This window comes from Talpa europaea, assembly GCF_964194135.1.
Source record: "Talpa europaea genome assembly, chromosome: 1".
Taxonomy (NCBI): Eukaryota; Metazoa; Chordata; class Mammalia; order Eulipotyphla; family Talpidae; genus Talpa; species Talpa europaea.
Genome location: NC_140073.1, coordinates 13,136,171 through 13,150,284, shown reverse-complemented (window position 1 = coordinate 13,150,284; position 14,114 = coordinate 13,136,171). Strand labels below are relative to the sequence as shown.

The 14,114-nt window shown below is 53.9% G+C and overlaps 1 protein-coding gene across 3 annotated transcripts in view; it reads left to right on the top strand.

Annotated features, from left to right (window-relative positions):
• Nucleotides 1-370: 370 nt before the first annotated feature.
• CREB3L1 (cAMP responsive element binding protein 3 like 1) overlaps nt 371-14,114 on the top strand; it is a gene marked incomplete at its 3' end in the record, with an annotated part of 30,705 nt that continues 16,961 nt past the window's right edge. For all 3 annotated transcript variants that reach the window (XM_084244561.1, XM_084244560.1, XM_084244559.1), the window contains exon 1: nt 371-635. In XM_084244561.1, the coding sequence (XP_084100687.1) occupies nt 534-635 (102 nt within the window). In that variant the 5' untranslated portion in view covers nt 371-533. The remainder of the gene's footprint in view (nt 636-14,114) is intronic.

Genomic DNA, 14,114 nt, shown 5'->3' with positions numbered 1-14,114 from the left:
ACCCTCTTCTCATTAATATGAAATTATTGTGAATATTGATGTGGGGGCGTGGCGCCTCGGCCAGCTGGGCTGACCAGGCAGGGGTTCCCGGTTTCACAGAGAGGAAAGTGACAGAAGCTGTGCAGAGGGAGACGCAGAGAGCGCGGAGCGCCCGGCCGTCACCCAGTCTCGGGGGAGCGCTCTGCTCCCCCGCCCCCGGCTCCCACCCTGTCGGGGGGGGCGCCTCACGCCCGCACCCCTGCTCCCGGGCTCCCCATGGACGCCAGCTGTGTCCCCGGAGGAGCAGGAGGAGGAGTCGGCTAGATGCCCGCTGTGTGCCCGGGTGCCCTGAGCCCAGCCCGCTCTGCGCTGCTGTCCTAAGGGCCGCGCGCCCCTCGCGCCCCGCACCCGGGGCCGCGCCGCCTGCGACCGGGGCTGCGCCCGGGACCTGCCTCCCCCAGTTTGCCAGCGCTCAGGCAGGAGCTCGGGGCAGGGCGCGCCGCCGCCCTGGAGTGAGGGAGCCCAGCAGAAGGGGGTCTCCCGAGCCCGCCGCGATGGACGCCGTCCTGGAGCCCTTCCCAGCCGACAGGCTGTTCCCCGGATCCAGCTTCCTGGACTTGGGGGATCTGAACGAGTCGGATTTCCTCAACAACGCGGTAAGATCAAGGGTCTACGACCCCTTCCACCATTCCGCGCCCCTCTTTGCCGCGCCCCTGCTCTCGCGGTCCTCCCGGCAGGACCCGACTGCACATCGCCCGGTCCAAGCTGGGGAGGGGGTTCTGGTGTAGGGTTCCCTGGAGGAACACGTGCTTTTAAGAGCTCTGAGATTTGGTGACTAGATCCCTCGACACCTCCCTAGATCTGGAGCGAGCCTCGATCCCCGGAGCTAGCGCCAGCGTGCGCCCCTCTGGGGGTTCCATCTGTGTATACCTGGACCTCGGCTTTCCAGGGGAGGGGGGTTTTGAGGGTCGGGGCTGTGTGATCCTTGGGTATGCGAGCTCCGGAGACACCAATCCTGACACCCCACCCCCCGCCCCCAATCTTCTAGTTTTCTTCAAATACCCCAGGGTTCCCCTGCTGCATTGGGGGCAAAGTGTCTGCGCCCTTTCTTGAGCCCCCTTTAGGGCCTAGGCTCCTCAGCCGCTGGTGCTCCACTGGGGAGGCTGCCGCACAGACACTTTCTGAGGACTAGGGACCTGACACCCCTAGGTAGCCAGAGCCAAACCCAGACATTTTGAGGTGTCACAGTGGCCTCCCGGGGAGTCGGGCCTGACATCCCCCCAGCTGACCTGATGCTCATCAGGTCAGGGGTCAGGGCAGCACAGGGTAGGACTGGAGAGGAGGGAGGGAGGACTTTCTCCCCACCTCTGTGTCTCCAGAGCTATTGCTTTGTCCCTCGTGTCTCCCTGACTTTCTCTGTCTCTCTCCCTGTGTCTGTCTCTGGGCTTGTCCTTCTACTCTTCCTCTCTCTTCCCCTCCCTCCCTAAGGAAACGTGGCTTCCCTCTCTCTCTCCCTTCCTCTCTCAGGCTCAACCCTACAGCTCTGCCTGGGGGAGGGGCATGGTCTCAGTAAGGGAGAAAATATCTGGGTTCAGAAGGGACTGCCCAGTTAAAATGTGGACAAATCTAATAGGCACCCCCACACACATACACACACCCCATGCAATGAACCACCAGACTCACTGTCTCTCTCTCTCTCTCTCACACACACACACACACACACACACACACACTGATCATCTCAGGGGACTCTACCTCTACCTGCTGGTCTCTGCCTCCTGGGACTAATATAAACTTGGCAGCTCAAGAGCCAAGTATGCAGGGACTTAAAAAATTGGGCATCCTGAACTTCTACCTAAACTGTCCCAGGCCACCGTTGATGTCAGGGAAACAAATCAGAGGACAGGAACCTGAGCCAGGGAGGCATGGGGTGTGAAGTCTCCATTAGGCAGCAGATCCAGGTCACTCCCAGCGAAAGGGCCCGTCCCAGCCCCAGTCCCTGGTGGGGAAGAGCACACTTCAGCACGCAGGCAGGCGGAGGAGGATCAAGGGCTTGCACTGGTCATAGAAAAACCTGGGTTCTAGTCCTGCCTCCCTCTGCGAGTCTGTCCCACACCACTGGCTCTCCTCCCTGGGCCTGTTTCTTCGGAGAAAAAGCTGGCTCAAGTCTTTCTAAGGATGGTCTAAAGTTGCAGGCAAGGATCTGGGGTTTTATCCACTCTTCCCGTAACTGGTAACGGATACCGGTCGGGTAGGAGACGGTGTTGATGGAGCTGTACTCTTTCAGCCAAGGGGGGCAGTAAGCTTTGCTCTGCAGCTCTGTGTTGGGCTTTCTTCTGAATGAACTCTGCCGCCTACAGCCTCTTCCTGCTGCTCCATTCAGCCTTGCAGCCCCAGCTGCTCATCTGGGCCAGCATCCAGGGCAGGAAAGGAGGCTCAATCAGACAGTGGTATCCAGCACTGGGAGTCAGGAGGGAAAGCCCTGTGGGGAAGCCTCCTGACCTGGAGCCTAAGCCAGGGCCAGCAAGGCAGAGGTTTCTAAGGGGAAAGAGAGAGAACTTCTGGGCTGGGAATCAGGAAATTTCATTCTTAGCTGTGCTTCTGCCACCAGCCAGTGACTTTTCTTCCTCTGGACCTTGGTTTCCTCATCTGAAAAACAGAGATGTAGAACCTTCCCCTGGTGTGATTGTAGGGATTTAGTTAGAGAAAATGAATGTATAGATTAATACCAGCACCGTGCATGACAGGTAGGATTTCACAGGTAGCCTTCTGCTAGATGGGGTGCTAGGGAGGAATACTCTGAGGAGTAGCTGTGCGACCTTGAGCAAGTCACTTCTCTTCTCTAAGGCCTCTGTTCAGATGTCTAAGGTCCCTTCCAAGTAGATGCCATACCAACCCCACCCCCAACTCTCTCTTCATTCTGCATGAGCATAGGAAAGTGTTTCCAGGGCTAAGGTTGGAAAGGGATAGAGTCTGTGTGTTTCTGAGTCTGGAAGTTGCACAGCAACATAGTCACAGTCTGCCTTAAAAATCCAGATAAAGACCAAACTGTCCATGGAAAATGTGTGTGCTCTGTTACTCGGTGCAAAAAGCAAAAAGCACGCTCACCCTGAATATAACCATGGAAGAGGGTACATTTGCTCAGACAGACACAGGAGAATGAACACGCAATGCAGTCAGGTGTGCCTGGGAGAGGTAAGTGGGGCCTTGTTTTTAGAACCGTCAGGCTGCCCTTCCTGCCAGGTCTGGGCGTTTCTCCCCTCTTCCTCTCCCCACTCTCCTGCAGTTCCTAATGTGTCCTTAGGCTCTCTTCCCTTGAACTCTTGATCCTCCAGCCCCTGGGCAGGTATGAGGTCTGCTGCCAGAGGGAGAACAGGCTGTCTCCAGACAGAGACACATGCCTGCAGCCCTCCTGCCTCCTTCTTCGGGCTCAGGGGAAGGGATGACTCTGGTTTCTCTGGAGGGAAATGGCTTTGGATCCCAGAGAAGCCCCAGCTGGGAGGGTGTAGGGAGGAGGGAGAGAAGGAAGAGGAGTTTTGTTGGCTCAGAGGGGAGCAGCAGGAAGCTGCAAGGATGTTTGCCCAGCACACTCAATCACCTCCCAGCAGCTGGGGAGGCCAGGTATGGGCACAACCGGACCCAGGGACCAGCCCAGGGACAGAGGGGTGCAGGGTTCAGCCTGATCACTGCTCCCCAGGTCCCCAGCCTAGCTTCTCATGAGTTAACTGGGGTAACAGAGAACCACCACTACCCCAGCCTTGAGGGGATTTAGGGAGATTAGAGAAGTCTGTGTGTTTGGGTGTTCCTGTGTCTGTGTGTGGGCCTTTAACAGCCCTTAAAACAGGAGGTGTGTGTATGTTTCTCTTTAAATTCTTACCAATTAGAAAGAGAACCCAAGACCAAAGTGTTCTAGTCTCCGAATAAAATTCACCAGAGAAGAACTAATGGAGAAAAACTAATGGAGGAACCCAAGTCTCAGGAATCCTATTCAGGAAGGGAGACCCCCCCTGAATTCTAGTCCTCATCCAAAACCTTTGTTTGCTTGCGGCAGCAACTTCTATTTTATTTTTGTTCCCTCACTGGGACACAAAGCCTTATCTGTCTTGTCCAGGCTCTATCTCCAGTGCCTAACATAGTGCTTGGCAAATACTAGGTTTCAAACCCAAACATTGTTGAATGAGTGGGAGGGGGCCCAGGTCCATGTTCTTTAAGGGTCCTGCAGGCTGCACTGTTTCTGAGAATCAGGAAGGCTCTCCATGGTTTCCACTGAGTTGTCATTGCTTTGAGCCATCCCCATCCTATGGCACAGACCCATGCAGCTCCTGGTCTAGAACAGCCTGCAACTGGCTGACCTTCAGCAGACCTGAATTTGTGGCTTAGGCCTTACCCTTCAGCATTGACTCTAGGCCTCCTTCTTCCCTAGTTTTCTTTTCTGATTAGTCTGGGACTCCTGAATCTATACTCATGCAGCTTAAACCTAAATCTTTGCCAGCCATGCCCCAGGGCCTTTGCACATACTATCTCTGCCATCTAGAATGCTTTTCCTCCACTTTTCTTCATCTCATCCTTCCTGATTCAAATGTCACCTCTTTAGAGGAGCCTACCTGACCACCTGAAGTGGGACACCCCCCCCACCCTGTTATTTTCTGTTTCAGTCCTTTGACTTCTTCATAGCCCTTATCCAAGTTTGCAGTTATTTTATTAGCTTATGGTTCATTTCCTCCTTGAGAGAGCAAGTTCCACAAAAGCAGAGACCATGTCAGTTTTGTGCATTGTCATAAGTGTAGCAAAGTAACACGGCACAAAATAAGTGCTCATTGTAGTAAAGCTCCACCAGAATGCAACCAACTGAGTCTAAACGTTTTAATCACGTAAAATGTGCAGTTACGATATTGGTGAGAGCTTCACAGTGCTCTCTTTAACCCCTCCACCACCAGGGAGGCCCAGCACTTATGATATTGGAGGTTTAGTCATAATTTTCAGTTGGTCTATGCAATCACCAGAAACAAAACAAAAAAAAAAGAAAAGAAAAGAAAAATTGTGACATCTTATTGCACATGGGAGACCAAACTGAGAAGTTCTAAAGGAACCCAAGACAGTCACTTCCTCACCAAGCACACAATGATAAGTTTCGTCCATCTTTGTTTGACATAGATCCCAGGAATAGGACAAAAGTTAAGGTTGGGTCACACTGTAGTGGATTTTGTTCCACCTCAAGGATTTACTATATTTGTAGAGAACATTACTTTAGACTGGGCCAATCCCTGTACGGGAAGGGAAGAATGTTTTAAAAAGACAGGGCTGAGTATTTAAGAAGTGGATGGATAATTCCAGAATTGCCCCTACTTTCTCAGAATCCTGACCTTGGGCGTGATAGGGATACTGGATCCTACAAATGCTGCCTGTGCCCCAATATTCTATGAGGTCTTTCTAACTTCCTCAGACCATATAGGGGTTTACATGGTCCTTGTTTTTTTTTAATGCCCACATCTGATCCTTTAACAACTGGGCACTGAAGAAGCACCTGATGAAGAACAACTCCTGGTCCTCCAGCCACCCTCATCTGAATAAGAGAGACAGAAAGGGAAAGAATATTAGCCACATGTGGGTGCCATGATGGAGTGGTGCGTGCTGGAAGCCAGAGGAGGGTCATTTCCAGCCAAGCTAGAGATCACAGGTTCTCAGAGAAGGTGACTGTTCCCTCCCCTATTGATAAAGGAGTTACTGGAAAGCGTTCAGTGGGGAGCTGGGGCTGTGTGCCTTCTGCTGAGCAGTAAAGGCATCACTGTCCTCTGAGGCCAGTACTCAGAACTCAGACGCAGAGAGGAGGGAATATATTTTAAGCCTGGGACATTGCAGCTGGGGGCCTCCAGAGTCTGCAAGAAGGGGAGAGAACTATCATCTCCCCAACTCTGACTCTGGTTTGAACATTGCCTTCTAGACAAAGAAAGTTTGGGGTCTTAATATTAGGGAGCACTGCCTTCATCCTCACTCAGTCAGTCCTTAGGGCCCTGTGGGGCACAGCCAGCAGGTTGCCTGAGCTGGGACAGGAGAAGCCACTATCCCAGCCTGTGCCTTCTCCTCAAACTCACCCCCTCCCCCCCAAGCCTGCCTGGGAACTCAGATCTTTGCTTTCTGTTGCTCCCAAAATTCCCCAGGGAGGTCTGTTTAGTCTGACCTGGCCTGGCCACTGTGCCAGGAGACGGGGGATGAAGACACCCCCCTTGTCTCTTCCTCTCTCTTTATCATATGCCTCCTGTGAGCATCCTTCTCTGGGACCTGGCTTGCCCCTGAACCTCTCTCAAGAAACTAGCTCCAGATGCTAAAGAACAAGTTGTTCTTCTGGAAGTCTCAGCGCTCCAGGGGGCAGGATGGAGGAGGAAGATTTGGGTGGAGTTAAGTCAAGACCATGAGCACTGCTCCGGCTAGAACACTGTGTAAACCCCTTTACCAGACTAGGAGAGGCCAGAGTAAGTGGCAGGACCTTTGACCAGAACTGGTAAGAACGAAAGTGTCCGGTTCAGAAGTCGGGAGGGGCGAGATACCACACAGAACTCTGATCATCGGTGAAAATATGTCCAAAGATATCGACTTCCTTGGAGTGTCAAAGATCCTGATCCCATGGCCCGGACACACTATCATGAATGAGTCCAACTTTGACTACTAGCACAAGAAGGGGCCTCCCTGCTCCCGGGTTCAATGTGCCGCCTCTCCCAACTCTCCCAGGACAGAGTTCTCCCTGCGGCATACTTGGCCCCTGGCTTTTGACCCAGGAGCCATGTCACCCATCACAGAGAAGCTGACACATCTGGGCTGGGATGTGTGGTCGGAGCTAACAGCTGGGCAGCAGCAGCTGTCCCCTCTTCCCCTTCCAAAAGATCAACAAAAATGAAAGCAGCAGGGGTGTTAGGCTCTTCAGACCCTTGTGACGAGCCAGAAGACAAGTTTAAAAGGACAACTGAGGGGTTTACTTAGGAGGTGGACAGGCTTGAGGCTCTGCTCCTTTGCTCCCCTTCTGCCTGGGTTGTGCGCCCCTCCCCATACCTGAGCTCCCTAATTTGCTGCATGACCTTGGGCAAATCACTTGCCCTTTCTAGGCTTTAGCTTCCTCATTGCTGAATAAGATCATGAGTTCTTTGAGGGCAGAGAAAATTAGTCCATTATTTTTATCTGTTTCCTCGTTATAGCTATAAGGAGCGAGTGCTTGGGAAATTCCTGGAGCAAAGGAAGGCGTGGGGAGAGATGGCGGATGGATGAATGTGAAGGTGGATGGGTAGAAGGGAGAGTGGAGTGGAAAGGGGATGATAAGTGAATGAACAGGTGAGTAGGTGGATTGTGGAAGAAAGGACACTTCTAACTTAAGGTTTTTTTAAAAGTAGATTTGATCCGTTTATTCAAGGAGTGAGTCTTATCCCAAACCCCATATCTAGCTTTCACTTTTATCATGATGGGCCTTCTATTATGAAATATATTGTGCACATGAGAGACTATAGATGAGTTATGACATACAAGAAAATGGATACCTGGGTACTCACAACCCAGCTGAAGACTTAGACCCAGCTCTGAATATCTTGGTCTCTCAAAGCCACATGAGTTTGTATAAGAGGTGGCTCTAGACCGTGATCCACTCCACTCTGGGCAGATTCTAAACAGGAAAGTCCTGAGTCCGGGTGCCTCCTCCCAGACCTGCCCAGACCGTGAGTCCACAGGTCAGATGGCAGATACCTTGACAATCACCTGGGAACCTAGCCATTCCAGAAGTGTGTGTGTGTGGGGGGGGGTCATTAAAGTTAGCTTTTTAGCACAGCTCAGACTTGGGAGCAAACCCTGCTTCTCACCATTTGTCATCTGTGTGAACTTGGACAAATGCCTTAACCTCCCTGAGCTTATTTCCCTCAACCACAAAGTAGGGATAACCACAGAACATAGAGTTCTTATGAGGATCCAGGCCCTCCATAAGTTGTGCAGAGAGCCACAACAGCGCATGGCACACAGGAAGCCCTCTGCAGACAGCAGCGGTTGCTGCTATTTTTACTCCGATGTGCCCTGACATTGCCAGAAGGAAGGTTCCTAGCCTTGGATGGTCCTTGGAGGAATGTTCTCCCTTGTCCATCTCTCTGCTGAGCCTGATCATGGGGATTTTATTTTCTTATCTTTCTGACCTTTGCGGAATGGGAAGCCTCTTTTGGGTAAAGTCAAAAGGCCCCAGGCCCTTTCTCAGGGCTCTTTCTGGGCATCAGAAGGATGACGAGGGATGAAGCAAAACCAGGGCCCCAGGTGAGGACGCCAAGTATGGAATCAGGGGCCCACACCTTGTATCTGGCCCGCTATTGGGTGCTGGACAGACAGTGGGAAATGCATCCTTCAACAACCAGTGTTGTTTTGTGTCCTTACCAGCTTGAGCACTGCAGTTGGAGCTTGGGTTCACATCCCAGTTCAACCCCTTACTAATGGAATAAACCCGGGTAAACTACCTTACTTCTCTGTGCCTCCCTTTCCTCAACCATAAATGGTGGTATTAATCTTCCAGAACTTAAATGAGATACAGAGTGGAAGGAGCTAGAATAGTGCCTGGCACATAACTGTCAGCCCTTACTATTATTAATATTATTACCACTCAGCATATGGCATGCTAGGCCCCGCCAAGAGTGCAAGGATGAAACCCAGCCTAGAACCTGCCCTCCAGAAAGGTGAAGTTTAGAAAGAAAGATGGGTCTCCTGGAGCATAATTAGAATTCAGGGCATGATATTAACCAGTGACCTAAGAGTCTATTTAGTGCTGTTGGGCAAGGATGCTGCAATGTAGGTGATCAAGGAATGTTGCCTGGAGGAAGTGGCATTTGGGCCTTAAAGGACCACAAGGTTGGGATGAGGAGGTCAAGGGCAAAGGCATTCCAGGCACAGGGAATGGTACATGCAAAGCCCTGTAGCAGTGGAGTGTGATCCGACTAGGTTGGAGAGAGAGAAAAATGAGGGGCTCCGATGATAGTGGTAAGTTAAGATTATTTTATGACAGACCTTGAATGCCATGTTTAGGCGCCAGGAGTTTTTTCAGCAGGCCAGAGGGAGCCACTGATAGTTCCCAGCTAGACAAGGTGGCAGCTCTAGCTCCTCTAAACTGTCTTGTGGTAGAAGCTTCTTGTGTCCTTTAGGTGGATTGTCAGTTCAGTTGGTCTGGATAACAAGGGTACCTTCTCCAAGGGAAAGAGGACTGAGCCCCCCGCCCACCCACTCCCAGGAAACCCAGGGCATCCTGAGACAGCAGCTGACCCCAGGTCCCTTCCCTCCTCTGCCTTCCATTGCATGCCCTGGCGTGACTCTCACTGGACCAGGAGTACCAGTTCCCTTCTGGTTGTCATCCCCAGCACTCAGGGCCAGGCTGACCTAGGGAACTCCACCCTTGCAGAGGAATAGACTGTCCCCTTTGGGGTTGAGAGCTCCAGCCTGAACCATGTTCTAGTTCCTGGTACAACCCTGCAACCCTAACAGGGTTCCCCTACCCCCTTCTACAACTCAGGACCCTCTGCTACCAGGCAACACTCATGCCTGATGGCCCCAGTGACCTAGAAGAATCTGAGCCCTTCTAAGCCCAGCCCAGCCTGGCTCCTCACCTCCTTGGCCTCCCAACCATCAGCGAGGACAAGATGCCCAGAGCCCTTTTCATCATTCTCCCAGAGAGGAGGCCCAGCCCTGCCCTCTGCCGCCCCAGAGCCTTCACCCCTTTCTCTCCCAGGGCTGCAAATCAGTTCCACATTTGGGATCTGGCATGTACTATCTGCTCAGAACATTCCCCTCCCAGTTTGCTCAGGCTCCCCTCTCCCTTTACCCCACATGGTCAGCCAGTGGGGGTCTGCAGGACAGGGCTCCTGTCTTCAGCCAGCCCTTCTGAGGTCCAAGAGGGCACTGGACGCTGCAAGGTGCTCGAGGGACAGTGGCTGCAAAGCCCTCCCAGAGAAAGAAGACAGGGGAAGGGTAGAGGGGGTGGGGCACAGGCAGAGCTTGAGCAAGCAGATGAGGGGATGAGGGGTTGGGGGTGGTGAGGGAAGGAACGAGGTAGTTCCCAGCTCAGCACATTCCTGAGACATCTGGACGAGCTGGAAGGGCCCCAGCTGGCCTCCTCGCTGTGGCTCCAGCTTCTCTGGTCTGTGATGTCAGGACCCAGCATTCCCCCTCCTTTCAGAGTTCTACTGGCCTGGGGGCCACCTTGGGGCTGTGTGCTTGGATCACCTCCCTGGACTCCTGGCCCTCACCGAGTGAGAAAGAGGTCCCTGGGGCGATAGAAGAAACTCCGGCCTCCAGGAGATCCTGGTGGTAGGAGGCAGGCTCAACCTGGAGCCCGGGGTTTGCCCACGTGACCAACTCTAGGAGATTCCTCCTCTGGGCGAAAGCCAGCCCTCTCCCTTCTCCTTGGAAGAGAGGGACGGGAGGAGAGACTCTGGAAATGGCTGCGTCCTTGAGCTGTGTGGTCCTGGGCAAGTCACTCCCTTCCCTGACCGTTTTCCTCACCTGAAATAACAGCTACATGTAAGAAGGGTCTTTCTACATGTCCTGCATTGTGTAAAGCACTTTGCAAATATTATCTTATTGAAGTATGCAAGTACTCTATTTTCTAGCTGAGATGCTCCCAGCGGTTAGGAAGTAACTAGTCCAAGGCTACACAGCAGGTAGCAGAGCTAGGATCAGAATGGGGTCTGTCTGCCTCCCTTAATCTAGCTACTGAACTGCACCACCTCTGCAAATGAGGGGGGAGGGCACACCTAATGATACCAGACTTCCCTTCAGCTCTAAAATTGTAGTGATTGCTTTTGGCTATCGTGGGACTCTTCAAGAAGGGCAGGGGCAGGCATTAGTCACACACTGGGTGGGGGAAGAGGGCAGCGGGCAGTTGGCTTTGAAGAATCTGATGGATCAGGAGTCTTTGGCGGTCCCCTCCCTTGGCACCCCAGAGGGCCAGACCCCAGAGGCTGGAGTCACAGCCTGATCCCCGGCTGAGCCCAGGGGTCCTACCCCCTTCCCTGAAGGAAGGGAGTAAATAAGGAGAGAGAATGCAACTTCTTCCAAAAATAAAACCTGAGGACAACTCAGACAGGCCGGGATGGCTGAGGAAGCCAGAGGCCGAATGCTGAGTGGGAAGAAGCCAAGGGAATCCCAGCCAGAGTTGGGTGGCAGGCTCCAACCGAGAAGGGCCTTCCAGCTGGCCAGGGGCCAGGAGAGCAGCCCGGCCCATTGGCCACTGGGCTCTGTTTATACTCTTGGGCCTGGCCGTAGCTTGGGGTCCACTCTTCCAGCATTGACTGGGGAGCAGTGCTCCCCAGGTACCTGGTCTGGCTGGGACTTAAGAACAAAAAGGCCTTCGGGAAGAACAACCTAGAGAATGGGCATAGCCAGCCCCCACTAGGGAGGAGCTGAGGGATGGAGTCCAAATGCATGGAAACTCTGCCTGGAGCAGGAGCAAGCTGACATCGGAGAGGAATTCAGGGCAGTCATTCCTGGAGGATCAGCTGCAGCAAAAAGGCCTCAGTCCATTTGCTCTCTGGCACATGCCTGCATTCACCCACCCAGTCAGTCAGTCAGTCAGTCAGTCAGCAAACATTTGGGCACCTCCTGTATGCTAGGACCAATGCTAGATTTAGAGATACAGGTGAGAAATGGACACAGAAAAGACATAGTGGATCACTGCTATACTGAGGCACTAAGAAAATACCCTAAGGGCAGAAGGGAGCCAACAATGGTTATTGAGCAGGGGAGTGACATAGTCACAGCTGTGTTAGAAGATCCCACTTGATGGAAGATGGTGAATGCTCTAGATACAGATCAGAGTTCAAACCTTGGACCTACCTTCCTAAATAGTCACACTGCTAGCAAGGGATCGGGCCTTGTTCATCCATGTACCCTCAGGGCCAGGCACACCATGGGTTCAGTAGTACTGGATAAATGCCAGAGTGATGAATAAATGGATGTGACTGGATGCTTTTATTCTCTAGTGGCCACTTAGTCTCTAGTGTCCCGAGCCGCCCCACAGGGATCCTCTGGCTACCGCCTATGGCCCAACATCTCCGGCAGCCAGAACGTGGGCTGCTGTGCCCTTAGTGGTGCCAGTCACAGTTAATCCCAGCCCTGGGCGGTGGCATTCACTGCCACTGCTTCCTCCTGCCCAGACAGTACCTGGCACCCGCCCCAGGGCTGGGCCACAGCACATGGGCCGCCTGGTCAGAAGATGCCAGGAGCTGGCCAGAAAACTACCAGCCAGCTCTCCATACTCCTGAGAGACCTGTGACCTGGCCAGTGTCAGGAAGGGGATAGGAGGGCCAGACTAGCCAGGCCGGACGCTACACAAAATGCACTTCTCCTCAGGGCCCACCCCGCACCCTACTCTTTCCTCTCCCTCCCTTTCTCCATCACACATGTGAACACAGAGAAAAATTCAATGCCCACATTGCCCCTCCTTCAGCGCCAGTCCTCACTGTCCCAGTCCTAGGCCAGTCTGAGACTCCCGAGGTCCCCCCCAACCACCTCACTTGGGGGGGGTCACATGACTCAGTCACCTCAGGCACATGACTTGGCGCAGTCAGTGTTTAGCTCTGTGGGTCCTGCAAGACATGGTGTATGTTCACGTGAGCGTGTACATGACGTCTGTGACCGGGTCCGGGTGACTGTGTGTGCACGTGCGTCTGTCTGATCACATCTGAGGAGCATGTCCTTGCTGGGCGTGTGCCTGCCAGCGTCAGCCTGTGTGCACCCATGAGTGAGCCTGTGCAATAGCACCTGTGCCAGGCTGCCTCTGGAGGGGTCTGAACACGGCCATGGCAGTGGCTCTGACCTTGTGTCAGAGAGGTGGTGGGCCTCTCTGTAAGAAGGAACCACAGCCCACATCTGTGTAGCATGTACACACTCACACATTTCTGCTTATTTGGACTTGGGTTCTGTGGTGAATCGTTCAGGAGGGGAGAAAATATGAAACCACAGCAGCCTCCTTCCCTGGGCCTGTGGGGACTGGGGGATGAGAGTGAGGTTGGAGGTTGGAACAGTGTGCTCCCCTTTGTCCCATGCCCTGCCAGGAAGGCTCGGGAAGAGGCTGGTTCCAACCCGCTCCTGTCCCCCAGAGACCGGGGTAGGGGTAGAGGAAATGAGCCCACTTTCTGGGCAGGGGTTCACTTCACCCTGTCCCTGCCAGCCCTGCCTCAACAGGAACACAGACTGTCATGGGTGGGAAACAGCCTAGAGAGGAGACACCACCTGCCCCTGCCCCTTCTCTGAGCACAGCCGGTCTTGAACTGGGGTCTCCTGATCTGAGTCAGAACTGTCTTCCAGCCTAACTCTGGAAGGTGACCCCTAAATGCCTGGATGGTGATGCTTAAAGACCTCTGGGTTCCCAGGGAGCCCTCCTCTCCTCCCCTGAGCCTGCTGTCTCTTGATCTAAAAACACACACACACACAGCACAGCACTGACTCACACTGGTGGCCCTTCAGTTTGAAATGGGGGCAATTTTCTAGTGACCACGAGGCAAGTAACCGTCCTGGAATGCATGGGTCAATGTGTGCATGGGGGTGTCTGTGGGCCAGGCCTGGGAATGGTGGGAGAAGGGGGAAATGTGAGACTCTCCTCCCATCTCTCCTCAGAGCTCAGTCTCTCGGAAGGAATGTCCGGGCTGGGGATTCCCCCCGCTCCTCAGCCCACAGCTCAGCCCTCGTGTCCCCAAGCACAGACTGAATCAGCCCGGGCCGGGGAGGGGCAGAAGCCAGGGGTGGGCCAGGGGCTGAGGAACGGGGCCACTGAGGCTGCCCTGGGACGGGGGAGACCTTCACACACCCCCTCAGCTGCCAGCTGCGCCCCCAGAGCCTTCCCTTCTCCCTGCACGGACCCCAATGGAGGCATGACAGGGGATCCGGGAGGAGCTCGAGATGCCCCTACAACCACCCCAAGAGTATCCCCTCTCCAAGCTGAGCGGCGGTATTATTCGAAGATGCAGGAAAAGCTGAGCACAGGGACTTCAGTACGGGGCGTGCCCCCCCTTTCAAGCCGGGGGCGTCCGAGGACGTCTCTCCACGTCTCCGGCTCCGGGGGTGGGGTCGGGACGGCGCTGCCGAAGAGATCTCGAGCGCCGCGGAGCGCCACGGGTTCAAATCCACCTCTG